Here is a 27,211-nt window from a genome sequence, read left to right on the forward strand (position 1 = left end):
GCGCGTCGCACGGGTACAAAGCGGATCGTTGCTGTGCGATGGGTTTTACGAAGAATCCATTCGCATGGGCAATCGCAAAGAGATTGACAGGAAGAGGGCGTTTGTGGGTGGCAACTGACCGTTTTCAGGGAGTGGTTGGAAAAACGCAGGCGTGTCCAAGCGTTTGCAGGGTGGGTGTCTGACGTCAATTCCGGGCCCAGACAGGATGAAGTGATCGCAGCGGCTAAGTAGGTTCTGGGCAACTCACAAACTGCACAAAGTTTAGTTGTAACGTTCGGCTGCACATGCGATCCTACACTTGCACAGCTAAAGTACACTCCCTAGTAGGCGGCGACTATCTGATCGCAGCGCTCCTAAAAACTGCTAGCGAGCGATCAGGTCTGAATGACCCCCTAAAAGTGGCCCTGTAGAAGTGGCCCGACATGGGCACACAAGAGGTACATTATAACATACTGTGTAGCCATGGTAGCATCACTGGATGGCAGAGTTGCTGCACTGCAGAGTTGGAATAAGAGAATGGTGAGCCCTATGTCCAATCCGCGCATGCACTGATGTGATGGTTGGTCAGTGAGGGTCGGTTAGCAATGCATTGGAAGATGTCAGGAAATGTTTCAGGAACCGGGCGCAGATGCAGCACCAGGCAGACATACTATTTACATTTCTCTATCGTCCTAGTGGATGCTGGGGTTCCTGAAAGGACCATGGGGAATAGCGGCTCCGCAGGAGACAGGGCACAAAAAGTAAAGCTTTTCCGATCAGGTGGTGTGCACTGGCTCCTCCCCCTATGACCCTCCTCCAGACTCCAGTTAGATTTTTGTGCCCGGCCGAGAAGGGTGCAATCTAGGTGGCTCTCCTAAAGAGCTGCTTAGAGAAAGTTTAGCTAGGTTTTTTATGTTACAGTGATTCCTGCTGGCAACAGGATCACTGCAGCGAGGGACTGAGGGGAGAAGGAGTCAACTCACCTGCGTGCAGGATGGATTGGCTTCTTGGCTACTGGACATCAAGCTCCAGAGGGACGATCACAGGTACAGCCTGGATGGTCACCGGAGCCGCGCCGCCGGCCCCCTTGCAGATGCTGAAGACAGAAGAGGTCCAGAATCGGCGGCTGAAGACTCCTGCAGTCTTCTAAAGGTAGCGCACAGCACTGCAGCTGTGCGCCATTTTCCTCTCAGCACACTTCACACGGCAGTCACTGAGGGTGCAGGGCGCTGGGAGGGGGGCGCCCTGGGAGGCAAAATGAGTACCTATAAAGGCTAAAAATACCTCACATATAGCCCTAGAGGCTATATGGAGATATTTAACCCCTGCCTGATTTCTCAAAATAGCGGGAGACGAGCCCGCCGGAAAAGGGGCGGGGCCTATCTCCTCAGCACACGGCGCCATTTCCTCTCACAGCTCCGCTGGTCAGGACGGCTCCCAGGTCTCTCCCCTGCACTGCACTACAGAAACAGGGTAAAACAGAGAGGGGGGGCAAATTTATGGCGATATTTTTATATAACAAAGCAGCTATAGGGGAGCACTTATTATAAGGCTATCCCTGATATATATATAGCGCTTTTGGTGTGTGCTGGCAAACTCTCCCTCTGTCTCCCCAAAGGGCTAGTGGGTCCTGTCTTCATTAGGAGCATTCCCTGTGTGTCTGCTGTGTGTCGGTACGTGTGTGTCGACATGTATGAGGACGATATTGGTGTGGAGGCGGAGCAATTGCCAAATATGGGGATGTCACCTCCTAGGGGGTCGACACCAGAATGGATGCCTTTATTTATGGAACTACGGGATAGTGTCAACACGCTAAAGCAGTCGTTTGACGACATGAGACGGCCGGACAATCAATTAGTGCCTGTCCAGGCGACTCAAACACCGTCAGGGGCTGTGAAACGCCCTTTGCCTCAGTCGGTCGACACAGACCCAGACACAGGCGATGACTCCAGTGGTGACGGTGACGAATCAACCGTATTTTCCAGTAGGGCCACACGTTATATGATTTTGGCAATGAAGGAGGCGTTACATTTAGCTGATACTACAGGTACCACTAAACAGGGTATTATGTGGGGTATGAAAAAACTACCTATAGTTTTTCCTGAATCAGAAGAACTAAATGACGTGTGTAATGAAGCGTGGGTTGCCCCTGATAAAAAGCTGATAATTTCAAAGAAATTATTGGCATTATACCCTTTCCCGCCAGAGGTTAGGGAGCGCTGGGAAACACCTCCTAGGGTGGACAAGGCGCTAACACGCTTATCTAAACAAGTGGCGTTACCCTCTCCTGAGACGGCCGCACTTAAAGATCCATCAGATAGGAGGATGGAAAATATCCAAAAAAGTATATACACACATGCAGGTGTTATACTACGACCAGCTGTAGCAACTGCCTGGATGGGCAGTGCGGGGGTAGTTTGGTCAGAATCCCTGATTGAAAATATTGATACCCTGGACAGGGACAATATTCTACTGTCGTTAGAACAAATAAAGGATGCATTTCTTTATATGCGTGATGCACAGAGGGATATATGCACACTGGCATCACGGGTAAGTGCTATGTCCATTTCGGCCAGAAGAGCTTTATGGACGCGACAGTGGACAGGCGATGCGGATTCAAAACGGCATATGGAAGTTTTGCCGTATAAGGGGGAGGAGTTATTTGGAGTCGGTCTATCAGATTTGGTGGCCACGGCTACAGCCGGGAAATCCACCTTTCTACCTCAAGTCACTCCCCAACAGAAAAAGGCACCGACTTTTCAACCGCAGCCCTTTCGTTCCTTTAAAAATAAGAGAGCAAAGGGCTATTCATATTTGCCACGAGGCAAAGGTCGAGGGAAGAGACAGCAACACGCAGCTCCTTCCCAGGATCAGAAGCCCTCCCCGGCTTCTACAAAAGCCTCAGCATGACGCTGGGGCTTCTCAAGCGGACTCGGGGACGGTGGGCGGTCGTCTCAAAAATTACAGCGCGCAGTGGGCTCACTCGCAAGTAGATCCCTGGATCCTGCAGATAATATCTCAGGGATACAGGTTGGAATTAGAGACAGATCCACCTCGCCGTTTCCTGAGGTCTGCTTTACCAACGTCCCCCTCCGAAAGGGAGACGGTGTTGGAAGCCATTCACAAGCTGTACTCTCAGCAGGTGATAGTCAAGGTACCTCTTCTGCAACAAGGGAAGGGGTATTATTCCACTCTTTTTGTGGTACCGAAGCCGGATGGCTCGGTAAGGCCTATTCTAAATCTGAAGTCCTTGAACCTGTACATAAAGAAGTTCAAGTTCAAAATGGAGTCACTCAGAGCAGTGATAGCGAACCTGGAAGAGGGGAACTTTATGGTATCCTTGGACATCAAGGATGCGTATCTCCACGTTCCAATTTACCCCTCACACCAGGGGTACCTCAGGTTCGTTGTACAAAACTGTCACTATCAGTTTCAGACGCTGCCGTTCGGATTGTCCACGGCACCTCGGATCTTTACAAAGGTAATGGCCGAGATGATGATTCTTCTTCGAAGAAAAGGCGTATTAATTATCCCATACTTGGACGATCTCCTAATAAGGGCGAGGTCCAGAGAACAGCTAGAGATGGGATTAGCACTGTCTCAAGAAGTGCTAAAACAGCACGGGTGGATTCTGAATATTCCAAAATCCCAGTTAATGCCGACAACTCGTCTGCTGTTCCTAGGGATGATTCTGGACACGGTTCAGAAAAAGGTTTTTCTCCCGGAGGAAAAAGCCAAGGAGTTATCCGAGCTTGTCAGGAACCTCCTAAAACCAGGAAAGGTGTCTGTACATCAATGCACAAGAGTCCTGGGAAAAATGGTGGCTTCTTACGAAGCGATTCCATTCGGCAGATTCCACGCAAGAATTTTCCAAAGGGATCTGTTGGACAAATGGTCAGGGTCGCATCTTCAGATGCACCTACGGATAACCCTGTCTCCAAGGACAAGGGTGTCTCTTCTGTGGTGGTTGCAGAGTGCTCATCTATTGGAGGGCCGCAGATTCGGCATACAGGATTGGATCCTGGTGACCACGGACGCCAGCCTGAGAGGCTGGGGAGCAGTCACACAAGGAAGAAACTTCCAGGGAGTATGGACGAGCCTGGAAACGTCTCTTCACATAAACATTCTGGAACTAAGAGCAATATACAATGCTCTAAACCAGGCAGAACCTCTGCTTCAGGGAAAACCGGTATTGATCCAGTCGGACAACATCACGGCAGTCGCCCATGTGAACAGACAGGGCGGCACAAGAAGCAGGAGGGCAATGGCAGAAGCTGCAAGGATTCTTCGCTGGGCAGAGAATCATGTGATAGCACTGTCAGCAGTGTTCATCCCGGGAGTGGACAACTGGGAAGCAGACTTCCTCAGCAGACACGATCTTCACCCGGGAGAGTGGGGACTTCATCCAGAAGTCTTCCACATGCTGGTAACCCGTTGGGAAAGACCAATGGTGGACATGATGGCGTCTCGCCTCAACAAAAAACTGGACAGGTATTGCGCCAGGTCAAGAGATCCGCAGGCAATAGCTGTGGACGCGCTGGTAACGCCTTGGGTGTACCAGTCGGTGTATGTGTTTCCTCCTCTGCCTCTCATACCAAAAGTATTGAGAATTATACGGCAAAGAGGCGTAAGAACGATACTAGTGGTTCCGGATTGGCCAAGGAGGACTTGGTACCCGGAACTTCAAGAGATGATCACGGAAGATCCGTGGCCTCTACCTCTAAGGAGGGACTTGCTTCAGCAGGGTCCCTGTCTGTTTCAAGACTTACCGCGGCTGCGTTTGACGGCATGGCGGTTGAACGCCGGATCCTAAAGGAAAGAGGCATGCCGGAAGAAGTCATTCCTACTTTGATTAAAGCAAGGAAGGAAGTAACCGTGCAACATTATCACCGAATTTGGCGAAAATATGTTGCGTGGTGCGAAGATCGGAGTGCTCCGACGGAGGAATTTCAACTGGGTCGATTCCTACATTTCCTGCAATCAGGATTGTCAATGGGTCTCAAATTGGGATCTATTAAGGTTCAAATTTCGGCCCTGTCGATTTTCTTTCAAAAAGAATTGGCTTCAGTCCCTGAAGTCCAGACCTTTGTTAAGGGAGTGCTGCATATACAGCCTCCTGTGGTGCCTCCAGTGGCACCGTGGGATCTAAATGTGGTTTTGGACTTCCTAAAATCTCATTGGTTTGAACCACTAAAAAAGGTGGATTTGAAATATCTCACATGGAAAGTGACCATGCTTCTAGCCCTGGCTTCTGCCAGGAGAGTGTCAGAATTGGCAGCTTTATCTTACAAAAGCCCATATCTGATTTTCCATTCGGACAGGGCAGAACTGCGAACTCGTCCGCATTTTCTCCCTAAGGTGGTGTCAGCATTTCATCTGAACCAGCCTATTGTAGTGCCTGCGGCTACAAGTGACTTGGAGGACTCCAAGTTACTGGACGTTGTCAGAGCATTAAAAATATATATTGCAAGGACAGCTGGAGTCAGAAAATCTGACTCGTTGTTTATATTGTATGCACCCAACAAGATGGGTGCTCCTGCGTCTAAGCAGACGATTGCTCGTTGGATCTGTAGCACAATCCAACTTGCACATTCTGTGGCAGGCTTGCCACAGCCTAAATCTGTAAAGGCCCACTCCACAAGGAAGGTGGGCTCATCTTGGGCGGCTGCCCGAGGGGTCTCGGCATTACAACTTTGCCGAGCAGCTACGTGGTCAGGGGAGAACACGTTTGTAAAATTTTACAAATTTGATACTCTGGCTAAGGAGGACCTGGAGTTCTCTCATTCGGTGCTGCAGAGTCATCCGCACTCTCCCGCCCGTTTGGGAGCTTTGGTATAATCCCCATGGTCCTTTCAGGAACCCCAGCATCCACTAGGACGATAGAGAAAATAAGATTTTACTTACCGATAAATCTATTTCTCGGAGTCCGTAGTGGATGCTGGGCGCCCATCCCAAGTGCGGATTATCTGCATAAGTTGTACATAGTTATTGTTAACTAATTCGGGTTATTGTTAAAGGAAGCCATCTTTCAGAGGCTCCGCTGTTATCATACTGTTAACTGGGTTTAGATCACAAGTTGTACGGTGTGATTGGTGTGGCTGGTATGAGTCTTACCCGGGATTCAAAATCCTCCCTTATTGTGTACGCTCGTCCGGGCACAGTACCTAACTGGAGTCTGGAGGAGGGTCATAGGGGGAGGAGCCAGTGCACACCACCTGATCGGAAAAGCTTTACTTTTTGTGCCCTGTCTCCTGCGGAGCCGCTATTCCCCATGGTCCTTTCAGGAACCCCAGCATCCACTACGGACTCCGAGAAATAGATTTATCGGTAAGTAAAATCTTATTATATACATCATTTACAAACATACAAACTCATTTGCCGCTACAGTATGTACCCAGTTTTACATGGATTTGCAGGCCAAAACGGCAGATTCTGTGGGGGTGCAAAACTGGTCCTCCCCCATTCGGGTGTGAACCTAGTGTGTTCATGATGCAGAAGTAGGTGAGGTGGGATGTGTCATCTGTTCGTACATGACCCCAGATGCTTTTTCTATTTTGTTTGGTCTGTCTCTGCTCCAAGCTGTTTTACGCTCCCTGGAATCCCTGCGCTGTTACATTACTATATTATACTGCTAGTAAGCGAGAGGCCAAGATTGAAGTCATGTCCCTGCCAAAGTATTTTATCATTTTCCAAACATCCTCTAGGTGTTTCCAGCTCGCCTGATGAACTGAACAAGTACGATCCAGCGGAGGAAGAGCTGCGTGCTGAAATGGAAGAGGACAAGAAGAGGTACACTAACACTAAGGGATTGTGGGGAAACACACGGCCTCCAGAAGAGGTACACTAACACCAAGGGATTGTGGGGAAACACACGGCCTCTAGAAGAGGTACACGAACACTAAGGGATTGTGGGGAAACACACGGCCTCCAGAAGAGGTACACTAACACTAAGGGATTGTGGGGAAACACACAGCCTCCAGAAGAGGTACACTAACACTAAGGGATTGTGGGGAAACACACGGCCTCTAGAAGAGGTACACGAACACTAAGGGATTGTGGGGAAACACACGGCCTCCAGATGAGGTACACTAACACTAAGGGATTGTGGGGAAACACACGGCCTCCAGAAGAGGTACACTAACACTAACGGATTGTGGGGAAACACACGGCCTCCAGAAGAGGTACACTAACACTAAGGGATTGTGGGGAAACACACGGCCTCCAGCAGAGGTACACTAACACTAAGGGATTGTGGGGAAACACACGGCCTCCAGAAGAGGTACACTAACACTAAGGGATTGTGGGGAAACACACGGCCTCCGCTGGGCTGCTCTCCACATATACGCTTATGGAGTGTGTTTAAGGCAACCACCGGAATATACCTCATGCATCATTATATGCGCTTACAGGGCCTTATTCAGATGTGGTTGGAGGTGCGTCTCATGTTACAAAGTGCCGATGTTTGGTACTTTGCACACGCGCCCGACACCTACTGAGCATGTGCAGTGCGGGTCTGTGATGTTGGTGACACTACAGTGATTGACAGTCTGCTGCTGTTTGGGGGCAAAAAACGGAGGCATGTCGCCGCCGTTGTGGGGGCAAGACGAGGTCAGGATCCCTGGAGTACGGGGATTTCCTGGACTCTTTGTTGCATCAATGGACGCAGCTCGGATCAGTAATGCATGCAGGAGGCATGACATCCCTGCTGCGTTACCATATTAGTGCTATTGCTGCTGCTTCCATGTATGCTCACTCCAGCCACATCTGAATCAGGCCCTGTGGGGATTATTCTGCCTCGATTCTTCCTCAGGAGTATAGTTACAGCTTCCCTCTCGTGCAGGGATACGTCAGTATCAGTGTCGCATGAAAACACTACTTGATGTGAGATGTCAGTGGAGATGACCTTTTAAAGCACTGCAAATCCAGAAATGTAATGTAATGAACTTTATGTTTTAAATGCAGTGTTCCAGTTTGGTGACGGTGGTTCCCACTGTAGCCGCCTCCTTCTGCGCTGTGGGAACCTGTGTGAGGCATCTACAGAGAGGAGCAATCTACCACAATGGCCGCAGCCTGGCTACGTGTGGTACTCACCTCTTCTCCCCCTTTCTCATGAGTGCGCTGATGTTGTGACATAAGACAGCCCCATAGCCAATTGCAGCCACTCCCACACTTTATCCCAGTTTCATGGAAAGGGATGTGGATTAGCCCCCACCAGACTGGACCATGGTGCTCTTCATTTATTTTTATTATTATTTTAAAGTAAAAAAAAATAAAAAATCTTTATTTTATATTTTGTTGGCCTCTTGTAATAGTCATGAGTAACATCCCCAGACAAAGACAAGGCTTAATGTATTTGTCATATATGCTGTCTGCCACTTATATGAATGTCAGTTATTGTAGCCTGTAATCAGCTATTTGCAGTGTCCTTGAATAGGGTTCTGATAGGTGATCACACAGTAAGTGGATAACAGTGCTGATGTACTCCGTTCTTCATAGCGGCTAAACATTAATCATGTGCCCCTTACAGGGTGAGACAGAGCTGTGGATCACACCTACAGTACCAGTAGCAGATGCCCCATCTATGCACTACTTATGGCATATTTGTTTGACTAGTCTAGTGGATGCGATTTTATGCTGATACTTCTACAAACCCTTCCCCGATGTACAGCCGTGCAGCTGAATGTGCCCTTCCCCGGTGTACAGCCGTGCAGTGAAATGTGCCCTTCCCCAGTATACAGCTGTGCAGCTGTGCAGCTGAATGTCCCCTTCCCCGGTGTACAGCTTTGTAGCTGATTGTGTCCTTCCCCGGTGTACAGCCGTGCAGTAAAATGTGCCCTTCCCCCATATACAACTGTGCAGCTGAATGTGCCCTTTCCCAGTGTACAGCCGTACAGCTGAATATGCCCCCTCCCCCCCGTGGTGTGCAGCCAAATGTGCAAGAACTGAGACGCCCACATTGAGCGCCTTTAGATACAACCATGAAACTTGCACCAGCTCCATGCTACTCTAGGTGCAGATTCTACCGTCAGAGTATGTCCTTTGATGTGAGCTCTCAAGTGCCTGAGGTTGCAACCAGTTCAGTGTCAGGTCCGCAACACTCAGCAATAACGTGGACCATCTTTGTCCGTCTGAATAGCCACCTCCCAGTCCACTCCTTGGAACACCCAACACACTTCAGATACCATGTGTCACAACCGCTGCCTCGCCTCTGTGTGTACACCGTGGGACGCCTGCACTGTGCAACTTTTTAGCGACTTAGGCACATGCGCAGTTGAAATACGTCAATCATTTGCATGAATATTGGCATTGCGCACAAATTGGAACCAGGCCCCTTATCACCACTATTCTGACTCTTCCCCTTGTCCTGTAGGTATAAAGCACACTTCAGTCGCCTGAAAGGTCTGAAGACTGAGATTGAACACTTACAGCTACTCCTGGAAAAGTCGAAGGTCAAACTACAGAAGGACTTTGAGGAGTGGTGGTCGGAGGAGGCCTCCACCTTACAGGTAAACACTTCCGTACAGCTGCCAACCTTCACCTGCTTCTACCAGAGAATGTGGAAAACTGAGAGTCCGACCACAACATGTTTTATTCTTCCTGCAGAACCGGCCAGAGGCGGTCATGAGCAGCACGTCATCTTCTGTCTTCCAGCGTTCTCGCAGGTACCCAGCAAGCGTGGCGCTAATCTCTGAGAGTTTATTACAGAATCATTTCCTATTATTAAACAGCATACATATGGGTTATTATATCCCTATTTCCCAAACTCGGTCCTTAAGGTATCCTAACATCTAGGTTTTAAGAATATCCTTGCTTGAGTACAGATCTTCAAATCAGTATGTCTGAGATACTAATTAAGTCACCTGTGCTCAAGCATGAAAAACCTGGACTGCCAGTTTGACTTGAGGACCGAGTTTGGGAAACACTGCAGCCTAAGGGTTCTTATGTGCATCATGTGGAATATCACATTATGAGGTAGCAGTTTCAGCTTGGTGTGTATGCTGTGTTACTGGCGTTAAATCTTATACAGGGGACGTTGGGTAGGGGGCTACATACTGTGGGGAGGATACTGGTAGGTAAGATCCTGACAGATAATGATGCAGACAGCAGGCTGCGGGAGGGGTGGGTTGGGATTAGAGTTAAAATACTCATCAGGTTCCGTCTGAATTTTGAATGTCAGGATGCTGCTTTCGGAATTCTGACCGTGGGAATTTAAACAGCTGGGATATCAATACCATCCCATACTGTGTCTTATTGAGGTTCTGCTCCATGTTCCTGTGTTATGCTGTCTGGAACCTGGACACCATTGGATTACACAGGAATGATCAGGACTAGTCTCTTTCAGGCAATGTTTGAGGGGCACTATACTCACCAGCAACAAAATCAGACTTCAGCTTCCATAGAACACTGAGCTACTTTATTACTGCCCAGAGAGAATGGTAGGAGCCCGATCCATGCTTCATTCATAGTTTATGGCACACTTTGTGGGGAATGACATTGCGTTCTCCTTGGAGACCTGACACCTATGCCTGAGCATTGCGACATAGCAATAAACGTGTCACCTGGTTAGATTTCCAGGCAGCAGCTACGTGGGTTCTGTGCATGTGTTCCCTGTATTCCTCCCTGGTTCTGTCTGGCCTGTGCGGTCTTCTGAATCCACATTAGATGGGAAGACGCAGTCCAGGCTCACAGGGATTGCCTCCCCTCCACCAGCACTGGCCGCTGGGGCAGCCTGCATGCTGATGTGAAATACCATATGTACGGGAGCAGCTGTTTTCACTACAGCCTGGAAAGGCCTCAAAATGTCTAGTAATCAGATTTCCAGCGAGCTGCGTCCGTGCTTTGTACTGGGATCTTGTTACATTTGTATGTTCTGCGGACTCACGTGCAGGTGCTTGCGCCTTGTCAGCACCACATCACACAGCGTTTCACCCGATGAAGCGCAGCGATGTGTAATACAGCCTTATAGTAATATATATTTCTCTGACGTCCTAGTGGATGCTGGGGACTCCGTAAGGACCATGGGGAATAGACGGGCTCCGCAGGAGACTGGGCACTCTAAAAGAAAGATTAGGTACTATCTGGTGTGCACTGGCTCCTCCCTCTATGCCCCTCCTCCAGACATCAGTTAGAATCTGTGCCCGGCCAGAGCTGGGTGCTCCTAGTGGGCTCTCCTGAGCTTGCTAGAAAGAAAGTATTTGTTAGGTTTTTTATTTTCAGTGAGATCTGCTGGCAACAGACTCACTGCTACGTGGGACTGAGGGGAGAGAAGCAAACCTACCTGCTTGCAGCTAGCTTGTGCTTCTTAGGCTACTGGACACCATTAGCTCCAGAGGGTTCGAACACAGGGCCTGACCTCGATCGTCCGTTCCCGGAGCCGCGCCGCCGTCCCCCTTGCAGAGCCAGAAGACAGAAGAGAAGCGATGAAATCGGCGGCAGAAGACTCCGGTCTTCATTAAGGTAGCGCACTGCAGCTGTGCGCCATTGCTCCCACAGCACACCACACACTCCGGTCACTGTAGGGTGCTGGGGGGGGGGGCGCCCTGGGCAGCAATAAAAATACCTTTGGCATAAAAATACACATAATACAGTCTGTGACTGTATATGTGTAAAACCCCCGCCATTTTTAGTCAGAAACGGACAGAAGCCCGCCGCTGAGGGAGCGGGGCCTTCTTCCTCAGCACACCAGCACCATTTTCTCTTCACAGCTCCGCTGGAAGGAAGCTCCCCAGGCTCTCCCCTGCAGTATCCTGGTACACAAAGGGTGAAAAGAGAGGGGGGGGCACATAAATTTAGGCGCAAAAAATTGTATATACAGCAGCTACTGGGTAAACACTGAATTGTAGTGTAATCCCTGGGTTATATAGCGCTGGGGTGTGTGCTGGCATACTCTCTCTCTGTCTCTCCAAAGGGCCTTGTGGGGGAACTGTCCTCAAATAGAGCATCCCCTGTGTGTGTGGTGTGTCGGTACGCGTGTGTCGACATGTCTGAGGTAAAAGGCTCCTCTAAGGAGGTGATAGAGCGGATATGTGTGTGAGAGGGTGTCTCCGTCGACAACGCCGACACCTGTTTGGATATGTGTAAGTGCTAAGGTGAATTTATTGCACAAATGGTTAGGGAACAGACAGGAAATCTACCCATGTCTGTCCCTATGTCACAGAGACCTTCAGAGTCTCACAATGCTCACTATCCAAAATAACAAACACTGGTATCGACACGGAGTTTAACTCCACTGTCGACTACGATAATGCAAAGTTACAGCCAAGATGGCTAGAAGGTATTCAATATATGATTATTGAAATAAAAGATGATTTGCATATCACTGATGACTCATCTGTCCCTGATACGAGAGTACACATGTTTAAGGGGAAGAATGCTGAGGTAAATTTCCCTCCTCTCATGAGGAAAAAGAGCGGGAATCTCCAGACAAGAGACGGCAGCTTCCCACAAGAGAATTCTCAGGCTGTATCCTTTCCCCACTAGGGCCAGGATGTGTTGAGAATCTTCCCCTAGGGTGTCCTGTTTGCACAGACGGTAGCACTTGCTATTCTCAGGGATCCTGCAGATAGCGTGCACATTCTAGTATACTACCCAGACCGGCGATTGTGTCGGCATGGGTTTATAGCGCTGTGGCAGCGTGGACAGGTACCTTATCAGCAGAGATTGAGACCCTAGTAAATATATTAAAGATGCTGTCTTAAGTGATAGATATATAGTTATAAAGCATGCCCAAAGAGACATGAGTATACTGGGTCCTAGAGTCAAAGCTATGTCGATCTCTGCTTGACGTGTCCTGTAGAATATGCATTGGATAGATGATGCCGACTTAAGAGGCATATGGAAGGGTTCTCGGGCCTGGTCTCCACAGCTATAGCTAGTAATTCTGCTAGTTTGCCTTATATTCCTGCACAGCCTAAGAAAGCACGACATTATTAAATGCAGCCTTTCGAATAAAGAAACAAGAAAGTCTGAGGTGCGTCCTTTCTTGTCAGAGCCGGGATCAACACAGCTAGTTCCCAGGAACAGAAGTCCTCCCCGGCCCCTACAAAAATCCACCTATGCCGCTGGGGCTCCACAGGCGGAGCTAGGCCCGTGTCACAACTGAGGGCCTGAGCTGACGGGAGGCAGCCTCAGTTGTAGGGGCTGAGATGTACCGGAACCTGGGAGGTTGTATCAGACCCCTGGACATGTAAGTAACATGAATAATAACTGCCCGAAGGCGTGACCACGACAACTTGGATAAAAGTCAATGATGTTTATTATGACAACTCCGCAACTTCCGATAACGTTGAGCAATTTGGAGCGACACTGGGAGATTACAATCATGAGGAGATGGAGAGGAGATCATTATTCCTAGCCGGCCCTCTCCTGGGCGAGCTAGGGTTTGGAGTTTTCCCGGACGTTCGGGACAGGCATTGATGGTGTGAGACGGAGCTGCACAGTAAAGGCAAAGAGACTCAGAGAGACGTCTTCGGCGCTCAGCAGGAGTTAAACGGGAACGGCCAAGTTGCATGGGCTCAACTTTAGATGGTGACAGTTGACGAGGAGGAGGAGCAGAAGATTTTGGAGCAGATGATCTTCCACGCTCAGTTGCTCTCTCTCTGAAACGTAAATCAACTTTCGTGCAGAGTGAGATTAGCTCATCTAACTTAGAAGGTAAGTCTCTGGTAGCTAACTCATCTTTAATACGCTCAGATAAGCCATGCCAGAATGCAGCATACAGGGCCTCGTCGTTCCATGCCAGTTCGGATGTCAGGATCTGGAACTGTATCAGATATTGTCCTACAGTACGTGACCCCTGGCGTAAACGGAGAATCTCGGATGAAGCTGAGGTTACCCGGCCTGGCTCGTCGAAGATGCGCCTGAATGTTGACACGAAGGCAGTGTAGGAAGATAGCAGGGTGTCGGACCTCTCCCATAACGGTGATGCCCAATCAAGGGCTGAGCCACTGAGAAGAGAAATAATGTAGGCAATTTTTGTACGGTCACTGGGAAAATTGCCAGGTTGTAGCTCAAACTGAATCTCACACTGGTTGAGAAATCCCCTGCAGAATCTTGGAGATCCGTCAAATTTTGCTGGCGTTGGAAGATGAAGACGTGGAGCAGAAATGGGTAAGGTGGGTGGGGTTATAGCTGGAGTCACTGTGGTTGACGCACCAGACGCGCCTGATCCATCCAGCCGAGTAGAGAGATCCTGGAGACAGCGGATGATGTGGCCCTGTGCAGCCTCCTGATGTTCTAGTCGGGCTGCCAGTTCTTGCATCGGCCTGGCCGCTTGATCCTGGTCTCCGGCTGGATTCATTAGGTCAGTGCTTACTGTCACAACTGAGGGCCTGAGCTGACGGGAGGCAGCCTCAGTTGTAGGGGCTGAGATGTACCGGAACCTGGGAGGTTGTATCAGACCCCTGGACATGTAAGTAACATGAATAATAACTGCCCGAAGGCGTGACCACGACAACTTGGATAAAAGTCAATGATGTTTATTATGACAACTCCGCAACACAGCAGCAGTAAAAGAAAACATAAAAAGTCAGCAAAGAATAAATACAGTTCCTGGGTACTACAGGATGGCAGGAGCCACAGGGCACTGGTAGTGTGAGATAGTTCTTATGATCTTCTAGATGGAAAGTCCTTACCAGGCCCGACTGTAGCAATGGAGATAACCCAGGATTGTGCCAGCTGGTGTTCCAGGAAAAGCTGGGTTGCTGAAGATAAAACAGCTGCTGTGGATACTGGCTGGAACCAGACTGTTGTTAGCACGGAGTGGATACTGGCTGGAACCAGTTAAATAATAAATGAACTTGGGAGCGATGAAATATGAACTGAAATGGAGAACTTGAGAGCGGAGAAATAATAATACCGGTGGAGAGTGGTAAAGTGTAGAAAGGACACCGGCCCTTTAAGGGAAGCTGTACTCTGCTGGAAGCTGAGCTGGAAGCAGGTTATGTTGTAGCTGGAAACAGATGAATCCACAATGGATTGGAGAGTCAGGCTACACCGCAGGTGGAATGCTGGTGCGGGTCTCTATGGTGGAAGTCTTGAGACAGGAGCTGGAACCTGGAAGACAATCACAGGAGAGAGACAAACAGGAACTAGGTTTGACAACCAAAGCACTGACGCCTTCCTTGCTCAGGCACAGTGTATTTATACCTGCAGCAAGGAAGGGATTGGCTAGGCAATTATGCAGATTATCAATACTGAGAACAGATTGGTGGAAATGATCAGCTGACAGAATCCAAGATGGCTGCGCCCATGCAGACACTTGGAGGGAAGTTTGGTTTGTAATCCATGTGGTAATGAAAACAGCAATGGCGGCGCCGGCCACCGGAGACAGGAGGCGCCAGGCTGACAGATGCACATCCAACCACGCGGACACAGCGGAGGCCGCGGCTGACGTAATCGCCACTCAGACACTCTGCATGCAGAAGTTCAGGGACGGCGGCGGAGGCCGCGGGAGACGCCATGCCAGGTGCAATATGGCGCTTACTGTGACAGCGTCCCAGAGTGACAGGAGAGGATACAGGAATGTACACATCAGGATAACAGATGGGATCCGGTCCTGGAGCGCTGAGCCAGCCTTAGGAGGCATCTGATGGGTAAGAAATGGCGTCCAGATACCCGGATCGTGACAGCCCGGTGGGGACACGCCTTCGTAAGTTCAGCCACAAGTGGGTTCACTCCCTGTTAGGTCCCTGAGCAATAGATATTGTGTCTCAGGGATACAAGCTGGACTGTGAGAAGATGCCCCTCACCGACGGCCCTGCGGGCTTCCCCCCAAGAGTGGGAGCCAGTGTTAACTGCAATTCACAAATTGTATCTTTAACAGGTGGTGGTCAAGGGTCCCCTCCTTCAACAAGAGGGTGTTATTATTCGACCATGTTGTAATCCCGAAACCAGACGGTTCGGTCAGACCCATATTGAATTAAAAATCCCTGAACATATACCTGAGAAGGTTCAAGTTCAAGATGGAATCGCTAAGAGCGGTCAGGGCAAGCCTAAAAAGGGGGAGACTTTATCGTGAATCGGGACATAAGGGATGCATACCTTTATGTCCCCATTTATCCACCTCATTAGGCGTACCTCAGAATTGCGGTACGGGATTGTCATAACCAAGGTAATGGCGGATATGATTGTGCTCCTGCGGAAGCAAGGTGTCACTATTATCACGTACTTGGACGATCTCCTCATAAAAGCGAGATCAAGAGAGCAGTTGCTGAACAGCGTATCACTTTCTCTGGAAGTGTAACGGCAACACGGCTGGATTCTATATATTCCAAAGTCGCAGTTGGTTCCTACAGCTCATCTGCCTCTCCTAGGCACGATCCTAGACACAGACCAGAAAAGGGTTTATCTCCCGATAGAGAGAGCTCAGGAGCTCATGACACTGGTCAGGAATCTATTAAAACCAAAACAGGTGTCAGTGCATCACTGCACTCGAGTCCTGGGAAGGATGGTGGCATCATACGAGGCCATCCCCTTAGGCAGGTTCCATGCGAGGACCTTCCAATGGGACTTACTGGACAAGTGGTCCGGATCACCTCTTCAGATGCATCGGTTAATCACCCTATCCCCCAGGGCCAGGGTGTCTCTCCTGTGGTGGCTGCAGAGTGCTCACCTTCTCGAGGGCCGCAGATTCGGCATTCAGGACTGGATCCTGGTGACCACGGATGCAAGCCTCCGAGGGTGGGGGGCAGTTACACAGGGAAGAAATTTCCAAGGTCTGTGGTCAAGTCAACAGACTTGCCTTCACATCAATATCCTTGAACTAAGGGCCATATAGAACGCCCTAAGTCAAGCGGAGATCCTGCTTCGCGACCAACCGGTTCTGATCCAGTCAGACCGCAGGGGTTCATGTAAACCGCCAAGGCGGCACAAGGAGCAGGGTGGCGAGGGTAGAAGCCACCAGAATTCTTCGCTGGGCGGAGAATCGAGTAAGCGCACTGTCAGCAGTGTTCATTCCGGGAGTGGACAACTGGGAAGCAGACTTCCTCAGCAGGCACGACCTCCACCTGGGAAAGTGGGGACTTCATCAGGAAGTCTTCACGCAGTTTGCAAATTGATGGGAATTGCCTCAGGTGGACTAGATGGCGTCCCACCTCAGTTAAAAGCTAAAAAAGGTTTTAAGCCGGGTCAAGGGACCCTCAGGTGATAGCTGTGGTCGCACTAGTAACACCGTGGGTGTTCCAGTCGGTCTATGTATTCCCTTCTCTTCCTCTCATACCCAAGGGCTGAGAATTGTAATAAAAGGAGGAGTGAGAACAATATTCTTTGCTCCGAATTGGCCAAGAAGGACTCGGTACCCGGAGCTGCAAGAAATGCTCTCAGAGGACTCAGGGCTTCTGCCTCTCAGACAGGACATGTTGCAACAGGGGCCCTGTCTGTTCCAAGACTTACCGCGGCTGCATTTGACGGCATAGCGGTTGAACGCCGGATTCTAGCGGAAAAGGGCATTCCGGATGCAGTTATTCCTACGCTGATAAAGGCTAGGAAAGACGTGACAGCAAGACTTTTTCACTGTATATAGCGAAATTAGGTTGTCACTGACCTGGTTTGGGAGTGTTGTGGACTCGGGGCTTCTTCCGATGACCGGGAAGAGGAACCGCCACTGGGTCGTAGTAGAGATGGCCGGATGTAGGTTTTCCTCATGCAGGACTAAGACGGCAGGCGGGAGGCCCAGAGGAATTCTTGAAGGTCTCCTGTAAGACAAGACTAGTAGAAATACTGAAGGCTGGGGTACTGAGATATTGGAGACACTGTGGTATTGGAGGCACTGAGGTGCTGGGAGTACAGGGAGTGCAGGGAGGCCCTTGGGGGCACGGAGGTGCTTGGAGGCACGGAGGTGCTTGGGGCACGGAGGTGTTTGGAGACACCGAGGTGTTTGGAGGGATGAGGTGCTTGGAGGCACGAGGTGCTTGGAGACACGGAGGTAACTGGAGGCACGGAGGTGCTTGGAGGCACGGAGGTGCTTGGAGGCACGGAGGTGCTTGGAGACACCGAGGTGTTTGGAGGGATGAGGTGCTTGGAGGCACGAGGTGCTTGGAGACACGGAGGTAACTGGAGGCACGGAGGTGCTTGGAGGCACAGAGGTGCTTGGAGGCACAGAGGTGCTTGGAGGCACGAGGTGCTTGTAGGCACGGAGATAATTGGAGGCACGGGGATAATTGGAGGCACGGAGGTAACTGGAGGCACGGAGGTGCTTGGAGGCACAGAGGTGCTTGGAGGCACAGAGGTGCTTGGAGGCACGGAGATAATTGGAGGCACGGGGATAATTGGAGGCACGGAGGTAACTGGAGGCACGGAGGTGCTTGGAGGCACAGAGGTGCTTGGAGGCACAGAGGTGCTTGGAGGCACGAGGTGCTTGGAGGCACGGAGATAATTGGAGGCACGGAGATAATTGGAGGCACGGAGGTAACTGGAGGCACGGGATGCTTGGAGGCACAGGATGCCTGGAGGCACAGGATGCTTGGAAGCACAGGATGCTTGCAGGGACGAGGGAGCTCTGGAATCACAGCTTCCGCAGGAGAAACGAAGATACTCAGGCACCGGATCTCTGCCTGGTATCCGATTTTAAATTCCCCGCCCTAGCCTGATTGGCGGAGCAGGCAGGTGACGTCAGACCTGCTCCGCCTCCTTGCCCTCGCTTGTGATGGCGGCGTCCTTGCTTCCGGGAAGCCGCCGGAGAGCAGTGCCGACCCGCCGCTGAAGCCGGAGACCGTCAGGGAAAGAGAGGCGCCGGGCAGACCAGGCCACCCGCAGGGACAAGCGCGGTCGCCGCTGCCCGAGGTTCGTGACAGTACCCCCTCCTCCAGGAGTGGCCCCTGGACACTTCCCGGGCTTAGTCGGATGTCTGGAGTGGAAGATCCGAATCAGACGAGGAGCCGTTACTTCAGTAGCCCCAATCCAACTTCTCTCCTCAGGACCATAACCCTTCCAGTCCACCAAGTACTGTAATTTTTTATGAAGATAACGAGAGTCAAGAATAGCTTTGATTTCAAACTCCGCTCCAGCTTCTGCCACTACGGACGTTGGCCTAGGGAGTGCTGAGTGGAACCGATTCAGAATGAGGGGACGGAGTAGAGAAACATGAAAGGCGTTAGGTATTCGAAGATGGGCAGGCAAACCCAGTTTACAGACCACAGGATTTAAGACTTGTAGCACAGGGTAAGGACCGGTGAACCTTGGAGCGAATTTCATGGTGGGTACCTTCAACCGGAGATTCCGTGTGGACAGCCATACCCTGTCCCCAACTTTATATTGAGGTGCGGCTTGCCGTTTCTTATCTGCGAAGAACTTGTACCGAACAGAAACCTGCTTAAGATTAGCATGAACCTTTCTCCAAATTTGTCCAAAGTGTCGTAGAGTGGACACTACAGCAGGAACCTCTATTATCGGAAGGCTTGGAAATTCCGGAACACGGGGATGGAACCCGTAGTTGACGAAAAATGGTGATTCCCCAGTGGAAGAATGAAACAAATGGTTATGGGCAAACTCCGCCCAAGGCAACAACTCCACCCAGTTGTCCTGTGAAGGAGAGAGATACAAACGAAGAAAAGTCTCTAGATCTTGATTGACTCGTTCCGTTTGCCCATTAGTTTGGGGATGATAAGCAGACGAAAACTTAAGTTTAATGTGTAGAGTTGAACAAAGGGCTTTCCAAAACCTGGCGGTGAACTGTACTCCACGGTCAGAAACAATCTCTTGTGGCAACCCATGCAAACGAAAATGTTCTCGGATAAACAATAGAGCCAGTTTCGGTGCTGTCGGGAGACCAGTCAAGGGCACAAAGTGTGCCATCTTCGAAAAACGGTCAACGATAACCCAAACGGTGTTGCAACCCTTGGAACAGGGCAAGTCAGTGATGAAGTCCATGGAAATGTGAGTCCAGGGTCTCACAGGGATAGGCAGAGGACGAAGTAACCCTGCAGGAGGCAGACGAGGAGATTTATGTTGTGTACATTGGGGACACGAATTAACGCAATCTTGTACATCCTTCCTCATGGTGTTCCACCAGTAAGACCTTTGCAGAAACTTGTACATCTTCTGAGCGCCGGGATGACCGGAAAACTTGGAGTTATGGGCCCACAGTAGTATTCCTGGGCGGAATCTAGCTGGCACGGACATTCTTCCAGGAGGAGGAGCTGGAGTAGTTAAAGCAGCAGAGACAGAAACTGGATTCAGAATTAAACCCCGCTCCGGAGGTTCATCCTCGTCTGTGGGAACTTGTGAACGAGAAAGCGCATCTGCTTTAATATTGAGAGTCCCGGCCCGGTACTTGATAATGAACGAGAATCGGGAAAAGAAAAGTGCCCATCTCGCCTGGCGAGGATTCAAGCATTGTGCGGATTTGATGTACAGCAAGTTCTTGTGATCCGTGTAGATGGTAAACACATGTTTAGCCCCTTCTAGAAGATATCTCCATTCTTCCAAGGCAGATTTGATTGCCAAGAGTTCCTGGTCTCCAATAGTGTAATTTCGTTCGGCTGGAGAGAATTTACGAGAATGGAAGCCACACGGATGTAATTTTTTATCAGAGGAATACTGGGAGAGAACAGCCCCAACCCCGACTGAAGATGCATCAACTTCTAAGAAGAAGGGTTCCTCGAAATTTGGTTGTTGGAGAACTGGAGCCGTCATGAAAGCTAACTTTAAGCGAGAAAAAGCTACAATGGCTTCCGGAGGCCACAAACTAGGATTAGAACCCTTCCTCGTCAGGGCAGTAATGGGCGCAACAATGGTGGAGAAACCCTTAATGAATTTCCTGTAGTAGTTCGCAAAGCCCAGGAACCTTTGTATTGCTTTCAGGGAAAGAGGCTGAGTCCAGTCACGAATGGCCGACAACTTTTCCGGATCCATGCGAAGCTCCGTCCCCGAGATGACATAACCGAGGAACGGAATAGATGTTACTTCAAAGGTACATTTGGAAAGCTTGGCGTAGAGATGATTCTCTCGTAAACGGTGTAGCACCTCTTTGACTTGAGTCCTGTGTTCGACAAGATTCTTGGAAAAAATCAGTATGTCGTCCAGGTATACCACAACGCTCTGATACAGCATATCACGAAAGATTTCGTTGACGAACCCCTGGAAAACCGCGGGAGCATTACTAAGACCAAACGGCATCACCAAGTATTCGTAATGCCCATCTCGGGTATTAAAGGCAGTCTTCCATTCATCCCCCTCTCGGATGCGTATAAGATTGTAAGCTCCTCTCAAGTCGAGTTTTGAAAAAATGCGGGCACCACGAACCCTATCAAATAACTCTGTGATTAGTGGCAAGGGGTATTTATTCTTAATAGTAATGTCGTTTAGGCCGCGGTAGTCGATGCATGGTCTCAACCCCCCGTCCTTTTTCTTCACGAAAAAGAAGCCTGCACCGGCAGGGGAGGAAGAGGGGCGAATGAATCCCTTGAGCATATTGGACTTAATATACTCCGACATGGCTTGAGTCTCGGGAAGAGACAGAGGATATGTGCGACCACGAGGTGGCGTCTTCCCTGGGACAAGGTCAATAGGGCAGTCCCAAGGCCTGTGAGGTGGTAACAGGTCAGCAGCTTGTTCCGAAAATACGTCCTTGTACCCTTGATATGCCTCCGGAATGTGCTCTTCATCCGTTTTGGAGGTAACACGGAGCGGACAAACAGGAGTAAGACAATTAATGTGACAAAAGGGACTCCAGGACAGAATTTGTGACGACTTCCAGTCGATGTGGGGATTATGACTTTTCAGCCAAGGCATTCCAAGAACCAGATCATGAGGCATTTCTGGGATTACCAAGAGTTCCAAATCTTCCTGATGTAGAGCCCCGACCTGCAGCTTAACTGGCCCCGTGCGCCACATTATAAGACCTTTGGAAATTCTAGTCCCGTTGATAGCCGTCAGTGAAATTGGCCGCTCGATAGGCCGTAACTTTAAACCCAAACTTTGGGCACAGAAAGAAGAAACGAAGTTCCCTGCAGCTCCGGAATCCAATAGGGCTTCACAAGACCTGGAGACTGAATTGGAGACTAGAGTTACTGGAAGCAAGCAGTCCGAAGTTGGAGAAGCTTTTGTCGTAACTCCCAGCTTGACTCCTCCGGAACAAGCTAGGCCTGCCCGTTTCCCGGACGGGCTTTACAAGATTTAAGAAAATGATCTGCGGCTCCACAGTAAAGGCAGAGTTTACCCTCACGACGACGCTGTCGTTCTTCCGGAGACAGTCGGGAGCGGTTAATTTGCATGGGCTCATCTGAGCTGGGTGAGGCCACCGGCCTAGGAGTAGGATTCCGGAACCTGGAACGATCCGAACGGCTACGTTCTCTTCCACGCTCCTGCATCCGAAGATCCACCTTGACGCAAAGGGAAATCAAATCTTCTAATGGATCCGGCAGATCTCTAGTAACCAGCTCATCTTTCAACCGGTCGGAAAGACCGTTCCAGAAGGCAGCTCTCAGGGCGTCATTATTCCAGCGTAGTTCGGAAGCAATGGTCTGGAAATGAACCACGTACTGGCCCACGGAACGGGCGCCCTGCCGAACACGGAGCAAATCGGAAGAAGCAGTGGTCATTCTGCCGGGCGGCTCGTCGAAAATCCTTCGAAAGGACGAGATGAAGTTGGTGTAGTTGGAAACCATGGGATCAGATCGTTCCCATAATGGAGACACCCAATCCAAAGCAGAACCTTCCAACAGAGAAATAATATATGCTACCTTGGACCGGTCTGTAGGAAAGTTGTGTGCAAGTAGCTTGAAATGTACCTCGCATTGGTTCAAGAAACCACGACAATTTTTGGGATTCCCATTATAGCGGGACGGAGTAGGCAACTGAAGGCGTGGAGTGACACCGGCCGATGGTTGAACATTGCTGGCAACGGCAACTGGTGCGACTACTGGAACAGGTGCCGGAATTACTGAGGCCAGAGACGCCTGAATCTGATCCAGACGCCCGGACAACTGCTGGAGGTACTGCATCACCTGGCCTTGCGCTGCTTCCTGACTTTGCACTCGAGAAGCCAGGTTCTGAATGGCACTCGAGTCCGTGTTCCGATTCCCCGAGTCCATGGGGCCTGAGTATACTGTCACTGACCTGGTTTGGGAGTGTTGTGGACTCGGGGCTTCTTCCGATGACCGGGAAGAGGAACCGCCACTGGGTCGTAGTAGAGATGGCCGGATGTAGGTTTTCCTCATGCAGGACTAAGACGGCAGGCGGGAGGCCCAGAGGAATTCTTGAAGGTCTCCTGTAAGACAAGACTAGTAGAAATACTGAAGGCTGGGGTACTGAGATATTGGAGACACTGTGGTATTGGAGGTGCTGGGAGTACAGGGAGTGCAGGGAGGCCCTTGGGGGCACGGAGGTGCTTGGAGGCACGGAGGTGCTTGGGGCACGGAGGTGTTTGGAGACACCGAGGTGTTTGGAGGGATGAGGTGCTTGGAGGCACGAGGTGCTTGGAGACACGGAGGTAACTGGAGGCACGGAGGTGCTTGGAGGCACGGAGGTGTTTGGAGACACCGAGGTGTTTGGAGGGATGAGGTGCTTGGAGGCACGAGGTGCTTGGAGACACGGAGGTAACTGGAGGCACGGAGGTGCTTGGAGGCACAGAGGTGCTTGGAGGCACAGAGGTGCTTGGAGGCACGAGGTGCTTGTAGGCACGGAGATAATTGGAGGCACGGGGATAATTGGAGGCACGGAGGTAACTGGAGGCACGGAGGTGCTTGGAGGCACAGAGGTGCTTGGAGGCACAGAGGTGCTTGGAGGCACGGAGATAATTGGAGGCACAGGGATAATTGGAGGCACGGAGGTAACTGGAGGCACGGAGGTGCTTGGAGGCACAGAGGTGCTTGGAGGCACAGAGGTGCTTGGAGGCACGAGGTGCTTGTAGGCACGGAGATAATTGGAGGCACGGAGATAATTGGAGGCACGGAGGTAACTGGAGGCACGGGATGCTTGGAGGCATAGGATGCTTGGAGGCACAGGATGCTTGGAAGCACAGGATGCTTGCAGGGACGAGGGAGCTCTGGAATCACAGCTTCCGCAGGAGAAACGAAGATACTCAGGCACCGGATCTCTGCCTGGTATCCGATTTTAAATTCCCCGCCCTAGCCTGATTGGCGGAGCAGGCAGGTGACGTCAGACCTGCTCCGCCTCCTTGCCCTCGCTTGTGATGGCGGCGTCCTTGCTTCCGGGAAGCCGCCGGAGAGCAGTGCCGACCCGCCGCTGAAGCCGGAGACCGTCAGGGAAAGAGAGGCGCCGGGCAGACCAGGCCACCCGCAGGGACAAGCGCGGTCGCCGCTGCCCGAGGTTCGTGACATAGGTTGCTTGGTGTGAGGCCGGGAAGGCCCTACAGAGGAATTCCAGCGGGGTCGATTCCTGCACTTCCTACAGTCAGGAGTGACTATGGGCCTAAAATTTAGGATCCATAAAGGTCAAGATTTCGGCCCTATCCATTTTCTCTCAAAAAGAACTGGCTTCACTGCCTGAAGTTCAGACGTTGTTCCGGGGGTGCTGCATATTCAGCCTCCTTTTGTGCCACCGGTGGCACCTTGGGATCTTAACGTTGTGTTGGATTTCCTGAAATCCCACTGGTTTGAGCCACTTAAGACCGTGGAGCTAAAATATCTCACGTGGAAAGTGGTCATGCTATTGGCCTTAGCTTCGGCTAGGCGTGTGTCAGAATTGGCGGTTTTGTCATGTAAAAGCCCTTATCTGATCTTCCATATGGACAGGGCAGAATTGAGGACCCGTTCCCAATTTCTCCCTAGGGTGGTATCATCGTTTCATTTGAACCAGCCTATTGTGGTGCCTGCGGCTACTAGGGACTTGGAGGACTCCAAGTTGCTGGACGTAGTCCGGGCTTGGAAAATTTATGTTTCCAGTACGGCGGGAGTCAGAAGGTCTGACTCGCTGTTTATTCTGTATGCAGCCAACAAGGTTGGCGCTCCTGCTTCGAAGCAGACTATTGCTCGCTGGATCTATAGCACGATTCAGCTGGTTCACTCTGCGGCTGGATTGCCGCATCCAAAATCGGTGAAAGCCCATTCCACAAGGAAGGTGGGCTCTTCTTGGGCGGCTGCCCGAGGGGTCTCGGCTTTACAGCTTTGCCGAGCTGCTACTTGGTCGGGGTCAAACACGTTTGCTAAGTTCTACAAGTTTGATACCCTGGCTGAGGAGGACCTTGCCTTTGCTCATTCGGTGCTGCAGAGTCATCCGCACTCTCCCGCCCGTTTGGGAGCTTTGGTATAATCCCCATGGTCCTTACGGAGTCCCCAGCATCCACTAGGACGTCAGAGAAAATAAGAATTTACTCACCGGTAATTCTATTTCTCGTAGTCCGTAGTGGATGCTCGGCGCCCGTCCCAAGTGCGGACTCTCTGCAATACATGTATGTAGTTATTGCTTAACTAAAGGGTTATTGTTATGAGCCATCCGTTAAATGAGGCTCAGTTGTTGTTCATACTGTTAACTGGGTATGGTTATCACAAGTTATACGGTGTGATTGGTGTGGCTGGTATGAGTCTTACCCTGGATTCCAAATCCTTTCCTTGTTGTGTCAGCTCTTCCGGGCACAGTTTCCCTAACTGATGTCTGAAGGAGGGGCATAGAGGGAGGAGCCAGTGCACACCAGATAGTACCTAATCTTTCTTTTAGAGTGCCCAGTCTCCTGCGGAGCCCGTCTATTCCCCATGGTCCTTACAGAGTCCCCAGCATCCACTACGGACTACGAGAAATAGAATTACCGGTGAGTAAATTCTTATTTATAGTATACTATACAGAGCTTTCTTTCTGGGTGGCAGCTGATTACATACTGACCACACCTTCTGCGTACAATAGGCATCAACAGCCTAGTGCAGAGGTTCTCAACCTCGGTCCTCAAGGCACGCTTACAGTCCAGGTTTTAAGGATGTCCATACTTGATGCACAGGTGACTTAATTAGTACCATAGTTATTTGGATTTAACCATCTGTGCTCAAGTATGGATATCACTAAAACCTGGACTGCTAATGTGCCCTGAGGAGCGAGATTGGAAAACACTGGCCTAGTGTATCACGTACAACGGAACACTGGGCCTAGAATCGCAACTGCGCAGTAGCGATAATACAGATTCCGGCCAGACTGTTCCCCATGAAAATCAACAGACAAACTAAGGGGTTTTACTGTTCAAGTCATCAGTGGAAAATAAATGTAATTATCTATTGTAGCCTTTCAGCAACAAATAAATAAATGCAGAAATATCTAGGCGTCCGCTAATAATATTGGTATGTTGATATAAATGAAGACGTTTTATTGAGTATAACAATATATAATGAACATAATTCAGATATAAAATCAAACAAGTGCATCAAATTGTTCCACAGTGTAAGAGAGTCAGTACCAAGGAAAGCACTAGAGCAGGTTTTCCCAACCTCGTTCTTCAAGGCACACTAACAGTCCAGGTTTTAGTGATATCCATGCTTGAGCAGAGATGGTTAAATCAATATTACTGAGGTACTAATTACCTGTGCTCAAGTATGGATATCATTAAAACCTGGATTGTTCCATTGAGGACCAAGGTTGGGAATGCCTGCACTAGATGATTCAGGGCCTGGTTCAGAGATGTGTGCCATTTACACCACCTCTGCATCTCTTTACACAGCGGCTGCGCACAAATATGCAAAAGCCGCCAGAGGCGTCCTGTGTATAAAGGCGCCCACTGCTGGCTTCTGTATTCAGGATGGCCGCCACATCTCTGCTGCCGATGCCAGTAAACCAGCGTTGGAATTCTACGTTTTCTGGTCCCCTTCTTCTCCCCTATAGGGTCGCAGCCTGTCAGTCAGGCTGCGGCTTCCCCCACACTGTGTCTTGACCTGCAGCAGTATTGTGGTAAATGCACACTGTGGCTCCATCGCAGGTGCAGTAAACAAAACATCGGACGGCTGTGACCGAATCGGTCCAGTCTCCGTCTCTGGATCTGCCCTTCAGTCAGTAAGGCGTGAAAAAGACTGATTCTGCTCAAATAGGCGCCTCCTATTATAGTGCTACCATCACATATGGATAATAAATGATGAATTTATACAGGTCCATTGTGTCAGAGGATTTGGATCCCTGGAGCTGTCCCTGAGGCGCTGAACGGAGGCCAGAACGATCCATTCTTTCCAGAGTTGGGCCTACCCGGGTGGACCTCCTTTGGATCAAATTTAAGAGCTGTGTTTGAGAACTGTTTACCTCCAGTTCTCCTTCGTTTCTGGTAATTGTTCAGTCCCCTTTTGGACACCACCAGGGAATATTG

The 27,211-nt window shown here is 50.3% G+C and overlaps 1 protein-coding gene across 3 annotated transcripts in view; it reads left to right on the top strand.

Moving 5' to 3' along the window:
• Positions 1–27,211, top strand: part of KIF6 (kinesin family member 6) — an 873,149-nt gene that overhangs the window by 692,779 nt on the left and 153,159 nt on the right. For all 3 annotated transcript variants that reach the window (XM_063918838.1, XM_063918839.1, XM_063918840.1), the window contains exons 17-19: positions 6,684–6,768; positions 9,350–9,485; positions 9,583–9,641. In XM_063918838.1, the coding sequence (XP_063774908.1) occupies positions 6,684–6,768; positions 9,350–9,485; positions 9,583–9,641 (280 nt within the window). The remainder of the gene's footprint in view (positions 1–6,683; positions 6,769–9,349; positions 9,486–9,582; positions 9,642–27,211) is intronic.

This window comes from Pseudophryne corroboree, chromosome 4 (genome assembly GCF_028390025.1).
Source record: "Pseudophryne corroboree isolate aPseCor3 chromosome 4, aPseCor3.hap2, whole genome shotgun sequence".
Lineage (NCBI taxonomy): Eukaryota > Metazoa > Chordata > Amphibia > Anura > Myobatrachidae > Pseudophryne > Pseudophryne corroboree.